At 36.1% G+C, this 14,357-nt stretch overlaps 1 protein-coding gene across 6 annotated transcripts in view; it reads right to left on the reverse strand.

Annotated features, from left to right (window-relative positions):
• Positions 1-14,357, reverse strand: part of LOC149566981 (uncharacterized) — a 128,147-nt gene that overhangs the window by 87,354 nt on the left and 26,436 nt on the right. For all 6 annotated transcript variants that reach the window (XM_089820184.1, XM_089820189.1, XM_089820188.1 and 3 more), the window contains exon 4: positions 384-3,405. In XM_089820184.1, coding sequence (XP_089676310.1) covers positions 384-3,405 — 3,022 coding nt within the window. The remainder of the gene's footprint in view (positions 1-383; positions 3,406-14,357) is intronic.

Consider the following 14,357-nt stretch of genomic DNA (forward strand, 5'->3'; position numbering starts at 1 on the left):
TCTGAAGAGCATGCAAAGTTCCTCGCAGAAGAAGATGAAAGGACAGATGAAAAGTCTGTTGTAAAAGAAGATGAAGGGGCAAAAGATGTGTCTGGCATGATAGAAGACACGGTTGAAAGAAAAGGCCAGCAAAAAAAGTATCTATGCTAAGGATCATGAAATGAATTACGGTTAATCACTCTCCACTGCCTGCCTTTATTGTTATACGCAATTAGAGCTTTTACATAAAAAATTAGTGACTAGTTAACTACATTTATTTAAAAACCTTTCCCATGGTAATTTCACAATGGCAGCCATGCCACATGGCCATTTCTGATAAGAGATTCACATTAACTTCTAAAAGAAGCATAACTTGGAAATAAATAAGAATGGTAAACAAAAACCTGTGGGATCCTGCACTGATTCATCAAAGGTGATGAGCCACTTATTTCTGCATTATTACTATTCTGAGTGACCATAGAAACTTCTGCTCTGTCTGTAGATGAACTTAGATGCTTGTCTATTGCTCTGTCCGTTGGTGCCATGAGTGTTTTCACATGTTCCAAGTTGGCTGCTTCATTGTCAGTCATACTTTTGGAATTAGTTAAAGACTTATTGCAACTAAAGTCACTTGACTGGGAATTGACAGTTAAAACAACTCTGCTTGGAGGACTACTTTGCTGTGGAAATTGTTCACTGGAGGAAGCTTTAGAAGAAGTCACTCTTGCCTGACATGTAATTGATGTTGAATTACTGTTCTCTGTTCCAGGAAACTGGTGAACATGCTGACTTGTTTGCAGCACCCCTGAAGAATTAGACATGCCATGAATTGCATTATTCATTTTGACATGGATGCTATGGTTGTCAGGACCCAAAACTTTTGTTGACTGATTTGGCTCACATAAACCAACATGTGGTACCCCCAAAGAAGATTCTACTTCAACATAATTTGGAGCTGTTTCTTCTTTCATAGCCAAGCTGGTGTGTTCCACATTGCACTGTTGCTCTTTGATATTAACTTGGCCATTGCTATTTTCTCCCACCTGTTGCTTTGGCAGCATTTCTTGCTTCCCTGAATAAGCTGGTGAAAGATGTGCATTATCAGAACCCAATCTGTTTGCTGATGAGAGAGAAACTTGATCAGCTCTTTCATGTGATGGCCACTTTTCTTGGGGTATGGAATCAACCACTGAATGTAGTGCACTAGGGTTTAATGGAGCATTAGTAACTGCAGACATCTGGGAGGCCATGTCCACTTTGTACTGATCTCGTATCCCGGTATTGGAAACAACCTGTGCAGACTGGGAAGAATCTTGTAATGGACACTTGAGCCCATGAACAGATGAATCTTGTTTTTCATTGGAACTAGTCAAAAATGGGTCTTCATAATTCTGAGGAACAGAACTTTTCTCTGTAGTTTCCTTATGTGCCTGTGAAGTTTCAAGCCCGTGAGAGCTTTCATGAAGCCCTTGCATTCCATTTTGTGGCATTGTATCTATTCTAAGAATCTCTTGGCATGGCACATTACATCCAAAACTTGCCAACGATGGACCTCCAGCAGTAATTTCTCTCTTTGTTTGCACCAACAAAGGTGTCTTTGCATGTAAATGCTCAGGCATACAGCTTATGTCAATATTCCGATCAGCAGGAGTTTTGAGTGGCTCATTGTGAGAAGATTTTTCTGTAGATTGATCAAAAGCTGGAATTTCCTTGTTTCTCAGCTTCAGATGGTGTGAAGCATCAGATTCACTGGAAGCCTCGTTTGGATGTTTTTTATCCCTTCCAAAATAGCCTTTAAAGTTTACACTTGCAGCTTGCAAACCTTGGCCATTACTGCTACTCGCACTTGTTAAGAGAGATGCATTTCCATGAACAAATTTCATATCAACTGTACATGTCACATGTGGAGGTACCCCTTGAGTATGAGAAACTTTAGAAAAACTTGATGAAAGTTGTGTTTGATCATTCTGTAATGATGGACAGGGTAGTTGAAAAGCCTTATCATCTTTTGTTCCTTTGTCAGCAGAGTTGCTATCTTTTGTAACCACCTCTTGTTTATTATCATCAATCCCAGATGACAAGTTTTTTCTTTGCCGTATCATCTGAGGATTCTCATCCGGCAAACTGGTATCAGATGTTGCCCCAGAATGTGACATTGTATCTATTTTAATCATTTTTTGGTATGGCATATTACATCCAAAATCAACCAGTGATGAGCCTCCAAGAGACTTTTTTTCCCTTGCCTCTGCGCCTGAAGAAATTGTTGTCTGTAAACGTTCAGGCATACAACTCAAGTTAGTCTGCTTCTCTGTAGGAGGTTTCAATGGCTCATTACGGGATGTTTGGGCACCAGACTCGGGAATAGTTTCGTCAAATTTTAAATCTTCAATGGGCATTTCTTTGTTTCCTGGTACCAGATGGTTTGAAGTGTCAGGTTCACCGGATAGTTCTTTTGACTTAGAGATCTGCTTTACATCCCTTCCAATGTGTCCATCAAAATTTACACTTGTAAGCTGTGAAACTTGACTGATCACCCCATCTCCCTTTGTTATATCAGAACCACTTCCATCAATAGAGTTATTGTCAACTGCACATATCACTTGTGGAGGCAATCCTCGGTTCTGAGGAACTCTAGAAAATGTGGATGAAAGTTGTGGTTGATCATTAGGTGATTGAAAACCTATACTATCCTTCTTTTCCTCATCATCCAAGATGCAATCTCTTTTGACCACCTCTTGTTTGCCCTCAGTAAACTCAACAGACATTTGTTTTTGTTGCTGTCTTGTCCGAGGTCGTTCATCCTTCAAACTGGTTCCAGGAGCTGCTCTTTTTCTCTTTGCAGATGCTTTCTTACTAGAACCCTCCACCAAACAGTTTCTGCTCTCTTGGACATCAGAAATCATTAAATCCTTCCTCTGCAAATCTAATTTCTTACCACTATCAAGAGTTTGCACAGCTGAATTATCAGCCTCCAGAAGTTTATGATTTTGCAAAGAAGAATATTCAAAACAAGAAGAATCTGCGTGCAGGACTTTCGAGCTTCTGTTAGAATCTACAACAGGATCCTTTGGTCCACGCTTAGAGTAATCATTTCCAGATGACAGCATTTGGCAACTTGCAGAACCTATAGCACTTGTCAATGGCCCAGTTTTAGAAGACATTGCTTCTTTAGCTTTCCCAGTTACCATTCTGTTTTGTATGGGCACATTATCTGTGTGAACTAGAGTTGAGGTTTCTTGAATCTCTTTGCCTTTTGCCTTGTGTGTTTCAGCATTGCCAGTATCCAAAGGCATTCTGCTTTCATTCCCAGGCTTTGTAGATTGTGAATTCACATCAGAAGAAAGGGAGCCACTGGAAAATGCAAGACTTGATGATCTGAGAGCATTTCGATCAAGACCATGCCGAGCAAGAACTGTCTCCATAGCCCTGGAAGCATATAATCATGTCAACTATTAATAGAAAATTTTGCTGTAATGAATATCTTGAGAAATCATAGCTAAGAACATATATAATTTGCTGCAACCTCCCACCCATTTCCATGTTCCAATTCAATATATGGTAACAGATATGAGATATCTAAATAACAATGGTGGGTCCAGCAGTTTGCTCATTTATTTGTTGCAAAAAGATTCTCCTCATCTGGTGTTCTCTCCTTTTTATTCACGTGTCATTGTCTATGTAAGAAGTAATGATCTACTAACTCAAAATGCATTTATTATAGCACAACAGAAAAATTAATGAACTTGTAATTGGCCATCTAATGAGATTGGACTGGTGCTATTTGCATGATGACACATCATCCTTGATATTAACAGCTATGGTAGAATAATTAAGGTGCCACAAACACAAGCTCTCCTAGTTCAATTATTCAGTTCAAGTCAGTTAATCAAACTGAACTGATCACTAAGTAAAGAATGACCTCAAATCGGACTTTTCAGCAGTGAAGAAAAAGTTGACACATCTGTTTAGTGCTTGAGTTTGATTGATTTGTTCACTTATGTGGGTTATGGGTTAATATGTCAATCAAGTGAATGGATTTTTAAGTTTCATTTAAGATATCAATTAAGTCTCCAGTTGACTGAATATGGTGTAGTGATAATTCAAAAATTGTGAGTAAATTACAACTTTTTATCATTTGAGTTTTAGATAGGTACATGAATGCTAATGTAAAACTGACACTCTATTTTTGGATGAATGCATAAAATACAGGATGCAGGAATATATTTTTACTGGTATCATTTGTTTTGAAGGCGATGAGCTTTCTGAAATGCTCAAATCAGGAATAATATTTCTTTCTCTACTGCTCTCCTAATTTTCTCCAAATTGATTATACTCTTGCAAGGTGCTTCATAATATCATATATCTGTGTGTCCACAAACTTGCTGAAGATTACAAATCAATGCGTTCGATTTCCAAACACTGTTCACAAAACTATTGCCAGATAAGTGAAAGATGGCTCAGAGTAGGCTCACTGGTTTCTTTTCTACAGTGGATGTTGAAGCTAAGCATGCAGTGTCAGCAAGCTACATGAAGGTTCAAAATTGGCATAAGCCTAGCATGCAGCATGTGAGATGCTGACAATAAATTGATTGCACATGAAGCACACATACACTTGTAATTGTTGATTGGTAGGTAATTATTATCATTGAACAGCTAAGCTGATTCTGTTTCTACATTTATTCTTCAACTGGTTGTAAAGATGGCTACTTCCAAAAGGCAAGATCTTGGGGGATGTGACTAGATAAGAGAGCCTCTAAAATATATACCTCCACGTTTCAGACTCTGATCCTCCATAGAGGAGCTGTATCTTTAGGATATTGTGGTATTATGAAGGATAAGAGCACTAACCTACAGATAACATGTTTCTTACAAGAGGAGGCTGCCAAGGCAAGTAATGTTGTCAAATTTAATAAAAGATCTTTTAATTCATTTATCAAAGGCAAGTATCCTACCAGTACTGTAAAGTCTGCAAAATAAACAAATGATTCATGAGTGTTTTATTTCAACAGAGTGGACATATCTAGAAAGGGACTATTCAAAACTAAGCTGTCCCAGGCTCAAATGCATGAATATGACACCAATTACAAGACCAGTTGAGTTTTTATCAATTCTGATATTTAGGAGGGGGGGTTGATATCCATTACATTGAATGGCTTCTACCGAGCTTAGCGAGCCCTTGAAAGGTATCCATGTATGCTCATGAGAAGTTACTCTCTTACAATCAATACTGGAATATCCACTTGAGAATCAACTTTGACGGAGGGCACAACTAAAGAAATTGTAAAATGGTGACATCTCCAATCCAGCCAGTACCTCAACAACACCTTTTTCTAGGACTACAACTCTTTGAATACCATAGTGTAAGTCCCTAGACTATATAACTACAAATAATTTATTAAACCTTCTGCAGATCTTAATCAAATCAGTTACTCTCATATACCTTCTGATTTTGTGAACAAATAGTTGTCAGACTTCAGAATTTTCAAGCCAGCAGTTACCATGGTTCCTCCCCTCCCCCAGACCAGCAGGAGTTCGAACTGGTTTGAAGTTCAGGTCCGGCTCAAACTCTGGTTTGGGCAGGGTGCTAATTTTTTACTGCGGGTTCGATTACGTTCGAAACAAGTTCAAACCCGGGCGGACCAAGCCAGAAAAATCGAACCAAGTTTGAACCGGCCTGTTTTTTGGGCCCCCACAGACAGTGAAAATCAGGTTTTTTTGCTGAGCAACTTCATAAGCAATAGAAAATTGGCCATGGAAAGGAAATTTCAGATGTTATCTTAAGTTTGGAATAAGTTTTGTCCCCTCTATTCAATGAAAGTAATTCCATGCTGCAACATTTACAAATTTTAGATGTATGCAATTATGTTACATATTTGTTGCTGCACTTACAAGTTACATATTTGTTGCTCCATGCATTTGAATGGTAACATTTAGGATTAAGGATTGTTTTAGATAATTGCAGTATAGCTTATCTACCAGAAAGGATATTTGACCTACTCTGGGCATTCCCTGAAATGGATATGAACTAGTTCAAAAAATCATTTAAAAGAAAATACAAAATGATGTGTAGATTCTGGTTGTTAGGGTTTGGTTGTCAAAGTCAATGGGGTTAGATGCACAGGCTGCTTTCTGGGATACCGGTTGGCAAGTTTGAATTTCTAAGAGTCCAATAGCTGGCCAAGCTCACATTGTTTCCTTTCTCTCTTTTCTGAAACTATTTGTGCTGTCAAAACTTGAAACGCCTTTTAAGTTGGTATTGCTTGTTGGCTGCTGAAGCAAGGGTTCTGGAGCATTCCACTTGCAATGTTTTTGATGTTTAAATGTGTTTATGCACTATGGCACATTCTAATTTTAACTCATGCTTCATGAACATGTCTGTATATATAATTTTTACATGTTTTTGTACTAACCAACGCAAACCCCTTTCAAAACATTTGACGAACCTGTGAACCGGTTCTCGAACTTCGAACTTCGAACCATACAAACCCTAAATTTGTATCACTGTTAGCCTCTCAGTCACAAGATATATCGAATTCCATCCATGAGATTCAAGTTTCAGCGAATTTTTACCCTTCCCAAACTTCATCCGAATTTTACGATATTTAATATAATACTGTTATTTAAATAATATTATTTTATTTTAAAATGATAATGAGTTATTTAGTTAAATTATTTAGCTATGTTAAACTATTTTGACAATTTTGTGGATATATTACTAATATTTAAAAATACATAAATATATATACTTAAATTTAATGTCAATATTTTTTTCTGAATTTTTATGCTCCCCAAATTTCATTGGAATTTTATGATCGACGAACTCAAATTCAAATTCAAACCTTGTGACTTAAGTTATAGCCTCATAAAACCCTAAACTATATTAATAATTGGACAGCAGCATTATCATCTCCTAAATATGACTCAGACTTCTCTATATTCCCTTTAAAATAACAACACAGCTATTCTCACCAAAAAAATTAAAATCTACAAAATTCAATTTTGTTTGTTTGCTTACATGGATAACCCCCAAATCACAAATCATGCTCACATGGAAGGAAATCTGTACAACTATATTAATATTAAACAAGTTGAAAATGCTTTATAAACACAGCTATTCACCAGCATCATAAACTGAAACACGATAGTTATAATAATAATAAACCCATAGCCGCACAGCCACTTCGAAGAAAAAAAATTGTGGGGGGGGTGGGGGGCAGGGGGGGACACTAATAAACACATCTCCCAAGTCATCCCCCTTGTTCCTACCACTAGAGATCCTGTGATGTCCCTAGTTTCAGAGTAGGTTTTAATATAAAATAATAATTAAATAATAATATAAGATATTAAATTATCTAATATATATTTTTGTATATATTTAAAAATAATTTATATATATGATGATAATATTAGCATTTACTACTATAACAATAATTGAATTAAAGTATTAATACTAGTAATAATACCAAATAAATAATATCAGCATTATTCTATCATCTACAGTAGTGATAAAATGCAGAATATTAGAAAGAATCAACTTATGAATATAATAAAAAACATGAGAATATAGAATAAGTTATAATGCATGATTTAATGTTATTGAGATAGGAGAAATACTATTAATATATATTATAAAATATGAACTAATTAAGACTTATCTATAATAAGTACATTAAATATTTTTAACTAAAGGGATGCAACCATTGGTTACCATTCATAACTGATGGCATCTATAAAGGGAGAATTACAAAACTCTGAAATATCAACAAGCAAATTAATCACAGTTCAGAAAGGGACGTTACGAGTGGTATCAGAGCATTGAACCTGCCATCCTGTTGGGCATAATCAAAACTTTATACCTGTAGCTTTTGAAATTAATGTCTTCCGTGAAAGTGCAATTGACAGTAAATTAAATTTTTAATTGAAGCTATTAGGGAGAATGGGAAAATCGCAGAGTTAGCACGTAGTAACCAAGAACATCGAACATTTTATACAGAACATTCAGCCAATGAAGGGAAATATTATATGAGACGGGGGAATACTTAAATAGAGTGAAGCATTAATTTGTGCATATCAATATATAAAATATACATTTAACTATTAAGTCTGGGAATGATGGAGCAGTACGCAAATAAGTCAGGAAAGAAGAAAGGAGATACTTGACATCCCAGATCATTCAAACTTAGGGATAGCATATTGAGAAGATATCAAATGGAATAATAGGGTAGTATTAAATTGAAATAGAAGCTCAATGAAGGAGGAATACATTCAGTACCTCATTTCTATTTCTCATTCAATAGAGAGAATATGTATGGAAAGAAGATGTTTCATGCTCAACCAACTCAGTTATAGGAAACTACATATTTGGTGTGACGTGGCAGGGAAGCGTGCCAACAAATAACAATATAAATTAAGCATACAGATTTCAAATAGGGAATAGTAGATCAATGGAAGGAGATATACCAGACTTAGATTCACCAAAGAAGTATATTTTGATAAGCTAGAAGAGATTTTTGGCATGATTTAAGAAAAAATATTGGGATAAAGCCCAAGGAGTGAAATCATCGAGTGTTGAAAAACAAAAATCAGTATTGAAGACGCTGAGCATGATAGAAAAGAACAAAATATAATTTCAGGAGTAAATCCTTTGAATGTGTCACCACTGGGAACGATTGGCCATAGTCATCTAATGTTGTTAAGATCGTAGGATTTTTTTTTTAAAAAAATCTCTCACTAACGGAAAGTTTATATTCATATGTATTAAGAAAGACGGGAGGAGTATCATGGATGTTCGGATTCAAAGTTTGTTCTTTATGACAACAACAATGAATCAAACATGTGACACAGCGGACGATTATGACCAATATTTACCATTACACGAGGACTTGTAGAGAACTCCTTGATCTCTCTTTGGATTAAATTATGTATATATGACAGAAATAAAGAAGTCTATAATGGTATTTAGAAAGAATAGTGCCAATTCTACATGATTCCCAAATATAAAATGAAAGAATATTTGAAGGTGTATTCAAAGACTCTCTTGATAGAGATAAAGTGAACAATTGCACATACATTATCTTCAAAAGCTGCTTATAAGGCCAGTGACATAAGCACTTGAATGTTCCAATGATATTGTCAGTAGCATACAAGAATAAGTCTGGCAAATAGTTGGAAGATCGGACATTTGAAGTTGTACATAAGCAAACTTCTTATTTGGTGCTCCAAATAGTTAATAGCGATCCATCTGGCCTCATAATATTCAATGATAAAAACAACCTGTGGATGATTAAGGAATCATATATGATTATTTTACTATTGAATAGCTATTGTTCATCACACATGAAAATAGTGTTCGAGTATTGGGAGCTAAAAAGAGTTGATAGATATTTGAAATGAAGATTAGAGAATCATTAAACTTCTTAGAGAACCTTGAAGTTAAAGAAAATGAATAAAATGGGGAAGAATAAACTATACAGTAATTAGAGATATTGTTCAACCATCTTTTTCCTAAATCAAGAGGGACATATTGGTCCAAAGATCCACGTATAAAAATAAATATTGGCAACAAAATTAAAGTAAAGGATTATGGAAAGGTACGTGCCAAAATTATATGAAATGATAAATGATACTTGTTTGATATATGGATAGAATCCCATGTGTATTTATATTTTTATTGCATTAAATCATTTCTTTACAAGATAAGGTAAGGCCTACGATGGAATGGACTGTGTTACATCATACAAAGGCACTAGGTAAGGCCTGCGGTGGAATGGACATGGGCTACATCATACAAGGGCACTAGGTAAGGCCTTCGGTGGAATAGGCATGAGCAACATCATACAAGGGCACTAGGTAAGGCCTGTGGTGGAATGGGCATGAGCTACATCATACAAGGGCACTAGGTAAGGCCTACGGTGGAATGGGCTTCAGTTACATCATACAAAGGCACTATCTTGGAAGTAATGATCGGAAAGAGGTGACAACAATAAGGGGGAACGGTGAGGCCCACTAGGTATACCACTCCATATGATATGACGCCAAGGGGGTAGAGGATCTACCCTTGGGCCTAGGGTCAGGTAACAGGGCCCCTATTGTAGTCCTTCCTCCAACCTCTAAGAAAATCTTAGTAGACCACCTTGATGGATGCCTAATACATGCCATGAAGACCAAGGGGGTCAAAGTCCCGCTCTTGGGCTTAGTAACGTATTAACTTGAACCTAATTTATTTTGACACGCCTTTCATTAAAATTTATATATGAATGTATATATGTACTAATGATTTTGTGGTTACTAGGGGGTAGAGGATTTGCCCTTGGGCCTAGGGTCGGGTAATAAGGCACCCTATTGTAATCCTTCCTCCAACCTTTAAGTGAATCTAAGTAGACCACCTTGATGGATGCCTAATACATGCCATCAAGACCAAGGGGTTCAACGTCCCGCTCTTGGGCTTAGTATGGTATTAACTTGAACCTAATTTATTGTGACACACCCTTCATTGAAATTTATATATGAACGTATATTTGTACTAATGATTTTGTGGTTACAGGGTGCACAATCAAGTACAATAAGGAAGTAAATTTTGTGATTCCTTTCTCTAATCCTAAAAATTGCGAATTTCAAAACTTAATCAAGGAAATTGCATAATGGGTGTTTTATGTGTTTACATTGTGTATGCTCTGTGTCTTCATACATCATATGTCTACATCATGTATGCTTCGTGCCTTCATGCATCATCTGTCTACATTGTGTATGCTTTGTGACTTCATGCATTCATGTATCTACTTCGTGTTTGCTTCATGTATTTATGCATCAATATGTATAATCAATATATGTTTTATATTTGCTTACATCATATTTTTATGGATTTAACTTTACATGGAAATATTCATATAAATTGTCTTTGCTTGAGGGACAGCAAATTTTGAGAGTGGAGGACTGTGATGTCCCTAGTTTCAGAGTAGGTTTTAATATAAAATAAGAAATAAATAATAATATTAGATATTAAATTGTCTAATACATATTTTTGGATATATTTTAATATAATTTATATATAAACTGATAATATTAGCATTTACTAATATAACAATAATTGAATGGAAGTATTAATACTAGTAATAATACCAAATAAATAATGTCAGCATTATTCTATCATCTACATTAGTGATATAATGCAAAATATTAGAAAGAATGAAGTTATGAATATAATAAAAACATGCGAATATAGAATAAGTTATAATGTATTATTTAATATTAGAGATATGAGAAATACTATTAATATATATTATAAAATGTGAACTAATTAAAACTTATCTATAATAATTATATTAAATATTATTAACTAAAGGGGTGCAATCATTGGTTACCATTCGTAACTGATGATATCTATAAAGGGAGAATTACAAAACTTTGAAGAATCATCAAGCAAATTAATCACCGTTCAGAAAGGGACATACAGATCCAATGCCACCTCTACAACTCGTGCGATGTCTTAGCCAACTACAAACTTCTCTATGGAAAATCGAGCATTGTGCTATCCGATATCACCATTTTTTCTATTATTCTTTCCTCCGTGGCTGCCGACCAAGGTTTTGCTTGAAACCTTAAATTTTGAGCTTGAAAATTTTTTTTGATTACAAGTTTTTGATGGGTTTTTCGAGAGCTCAACTGGGTTGTCGTCCGATTTTTTTGGGTGCCTCAATTTTCGAGCCAACGGATCCAAAAACGGACAACATATTCTTTCTTGGTTTTTTGAGCTCTCTTCTAGGTCACTCTTCAAATTTTCAAAGTTTTATATTTTTTTGCCTCGAAAAATGTGCCTTCACAGACTTTCACGCCTTTTCATTGAAAAATGAGCTATGGCATCATTGACAAATATTCTGCTTGAGAGCAACTCAAAATTCAATGGTCGAAATTATGGCACTTAGAAGCAGCAAATCATAGCAATTTTTGAATATCGAAATACCGATCAAATTGTTCTGGGTGTTACGAAGCGTCCGACTACCCCTAGCACTGATCAAGATTCATGAGATCAAAATAATCAAGAGGCGGTGATGCTTCTCAGATTATTCGTGGCTGATGGTCAGCTCTCTCTGATTCCATCTGGTAAGACAGTTGTTGAGATTTGGGCACATCTCAAAAGTCTTAATGAGACTTCTGACAAAAGAAAAGCCTTCTTGTTGAAGAACACTCTACTTTCTATTATCATAGATGAGCAAACCTCACTCCAAGCTCACCTGAATAGGATTCAAGAAATCCTTGATCAATTGTTTGCCATCAGTCGCAAGATGGAGGAAGAGGATATTTTGGTTATCACTCTCCGGAGTTTACCAAAGTCCTATGAGCATTTTATCGAGACTCAACATCATGTCTTCTGGTGCTGATCTGAAGTTCACTGATCTCTGCACACTTTTGCTTCAGCAAGATCGATGGAAACAAGAGTTCGGTAGCAGTTCTAGCTCCACCTCCATAGAACAAGCCTTTACTACCAAATCCTTTCAAAAGGATACGGGCAAGTCTTAGCAGAAATCTTCTGCTCCAAATTCAGAAGGCACTCGGAAGAAGAACATTCAATGCAACTATTGCCACAAGTTTGATCATATGAAGGTTGAATGTCGAAAGCGCTTAGCTGCCCTATCTAAGGAATTTGGTTCGCAGCCCACAACGAACAATGCGAACCACTCTACGCAAACAGAATATGCCTTTTACGCTTTTTGAGAAGTTTGTGTTCTAGATAGTTTAACCATTACGGGAAGGTATTACAATAATAGATAGTTTCTATTATCTTTGTTTAGTATATAATGGTTATCTATTGTAATCTTATGTACATATTAGAATGTTTCTAATATTTAGTTTTTTGTTTCTAATCTTTACGAACGTGTGTTCCATTTTTTGTATACATAGACCTCTTGGTCTCTGTTAATAACAAGCAAGTATTTTACCAATTACTTTGTAATACCCCCATCCTCGGCGGAGGTGGTGGAATCTAGGGGCGATGCTAGCTACGAGAGAACGGAGTCCCCAAGTCTAGGGTGTGTCCTCGTGCCTGGTGTGTGGGGCAAAAAGGGGGGGGGGGGGGGGACACGCCCTGGGGTTACTATGGACTCTACGGTTACCATGGCTATCTCATAGACAGATATTCCACAAATATTTAATTGTGTTCATTGGCTTATAACGGGCATGAAATTTATTGTGGGAGTTCATTTCTGTCTCTTTCAAATATAATTACTATTATCAGGTCTAAACAATTAATGATTCTAGTGTGTTCTCTATCAAGCATTGTGAATCCTGCTCTCTTTGCAAAGCAACATCATTCTCACTTGAAATTGAAACCACACTTACACCTTCATGACAAGTGTTTGATGAAATACATTAAGGAGAAACAGTAAAAAACTTGGTAAAAATAGCAGGGGCTCTTACACACATAGATCCACATCACCATTATTCAATGATCCGTCTATGCTTGCAAAATCATCTAGAAGGTGCATCACCCAATTGAGCATTAATGGTGATTTGATCATGCAAGGTGGTATGTGAGGTGAATAGTGAAAAAGGCAAAAAGTTTCCGCAAGGAGGGTACTACACAATTTGTACCATAAGTCGGTAAATGGGGTTTGAAAAGGACTAATGCTAATGAGAGGAAGTTTGACTCTCCAACAAATGCTTGTGAGGGAATAGTGTTTGGCAGATAGTTCTGGTGGTATGGAGAACTAAGTTCCAGTGAGATAAGGAATGAGAATGAGAAATGAACAAGAGAATGACAATGTGGTGAGCTCCAATACCTCAATGGAAATAGAGGAAAGGGCATGCCAAGAAAGGAAACTCTGCACATTCAACGACTTACATTAACAGGGAACCAGACATGCCCCGGACCTTATGCAGCTACATAACACAAACAAAGTCATTTCACAGGATGCAAAGAAAGTAGGAAATAGGCAATTTGGTCCATAACATGGAATATTATGAAGACATGGTTCTAAGTTCTCTTTTCTGGGCCAATTGTGATAGATTCACACATCTTGCAATCCTATTGTTTGAAGTATTTGATTAGTTATGTATTTTTTTATTTGTAACACCCACATATCTGGAGCATCTCACTCAGAGAGCATTATATATATGGGAAGTTTTAAATGCAATTATGACAGCTTGTGAGGTATCTAAAAAGTTGCTGAAAAGTGAAAAAACATAATGAGAGGGAGCTAATAGTGGACATGAAGAAACTGAATTGGGCATCTTCGGAAGCAATTTCCAAATTTCTGTCATTTAACTCGGCTTGTTTTAGGCATTGGATTTCATGCATGGATATGAACATCTAAGTGAGCCAATGATTCCACCAAATGGCTTAACTATTTAGAAATCATTTGTGGTTTGTTCGTGCCTATATA

The sequence above is a fragment of the Cupressus sempervirens genome, chromosome 3, assembly GCF_028749045.1.
Source record: "Cupressus sempervirens isolate cs-2001-9-10 chromosome 3, ASM2874904v1, whole genome shotgun sequence".
NCBI classification, from domain to species: Eukaryota; Viridiplantae; Streptophyta; class Pinopsida; order Cupressales; family Cupressaceae; genus Cupressus; species Cupressus sempervirens.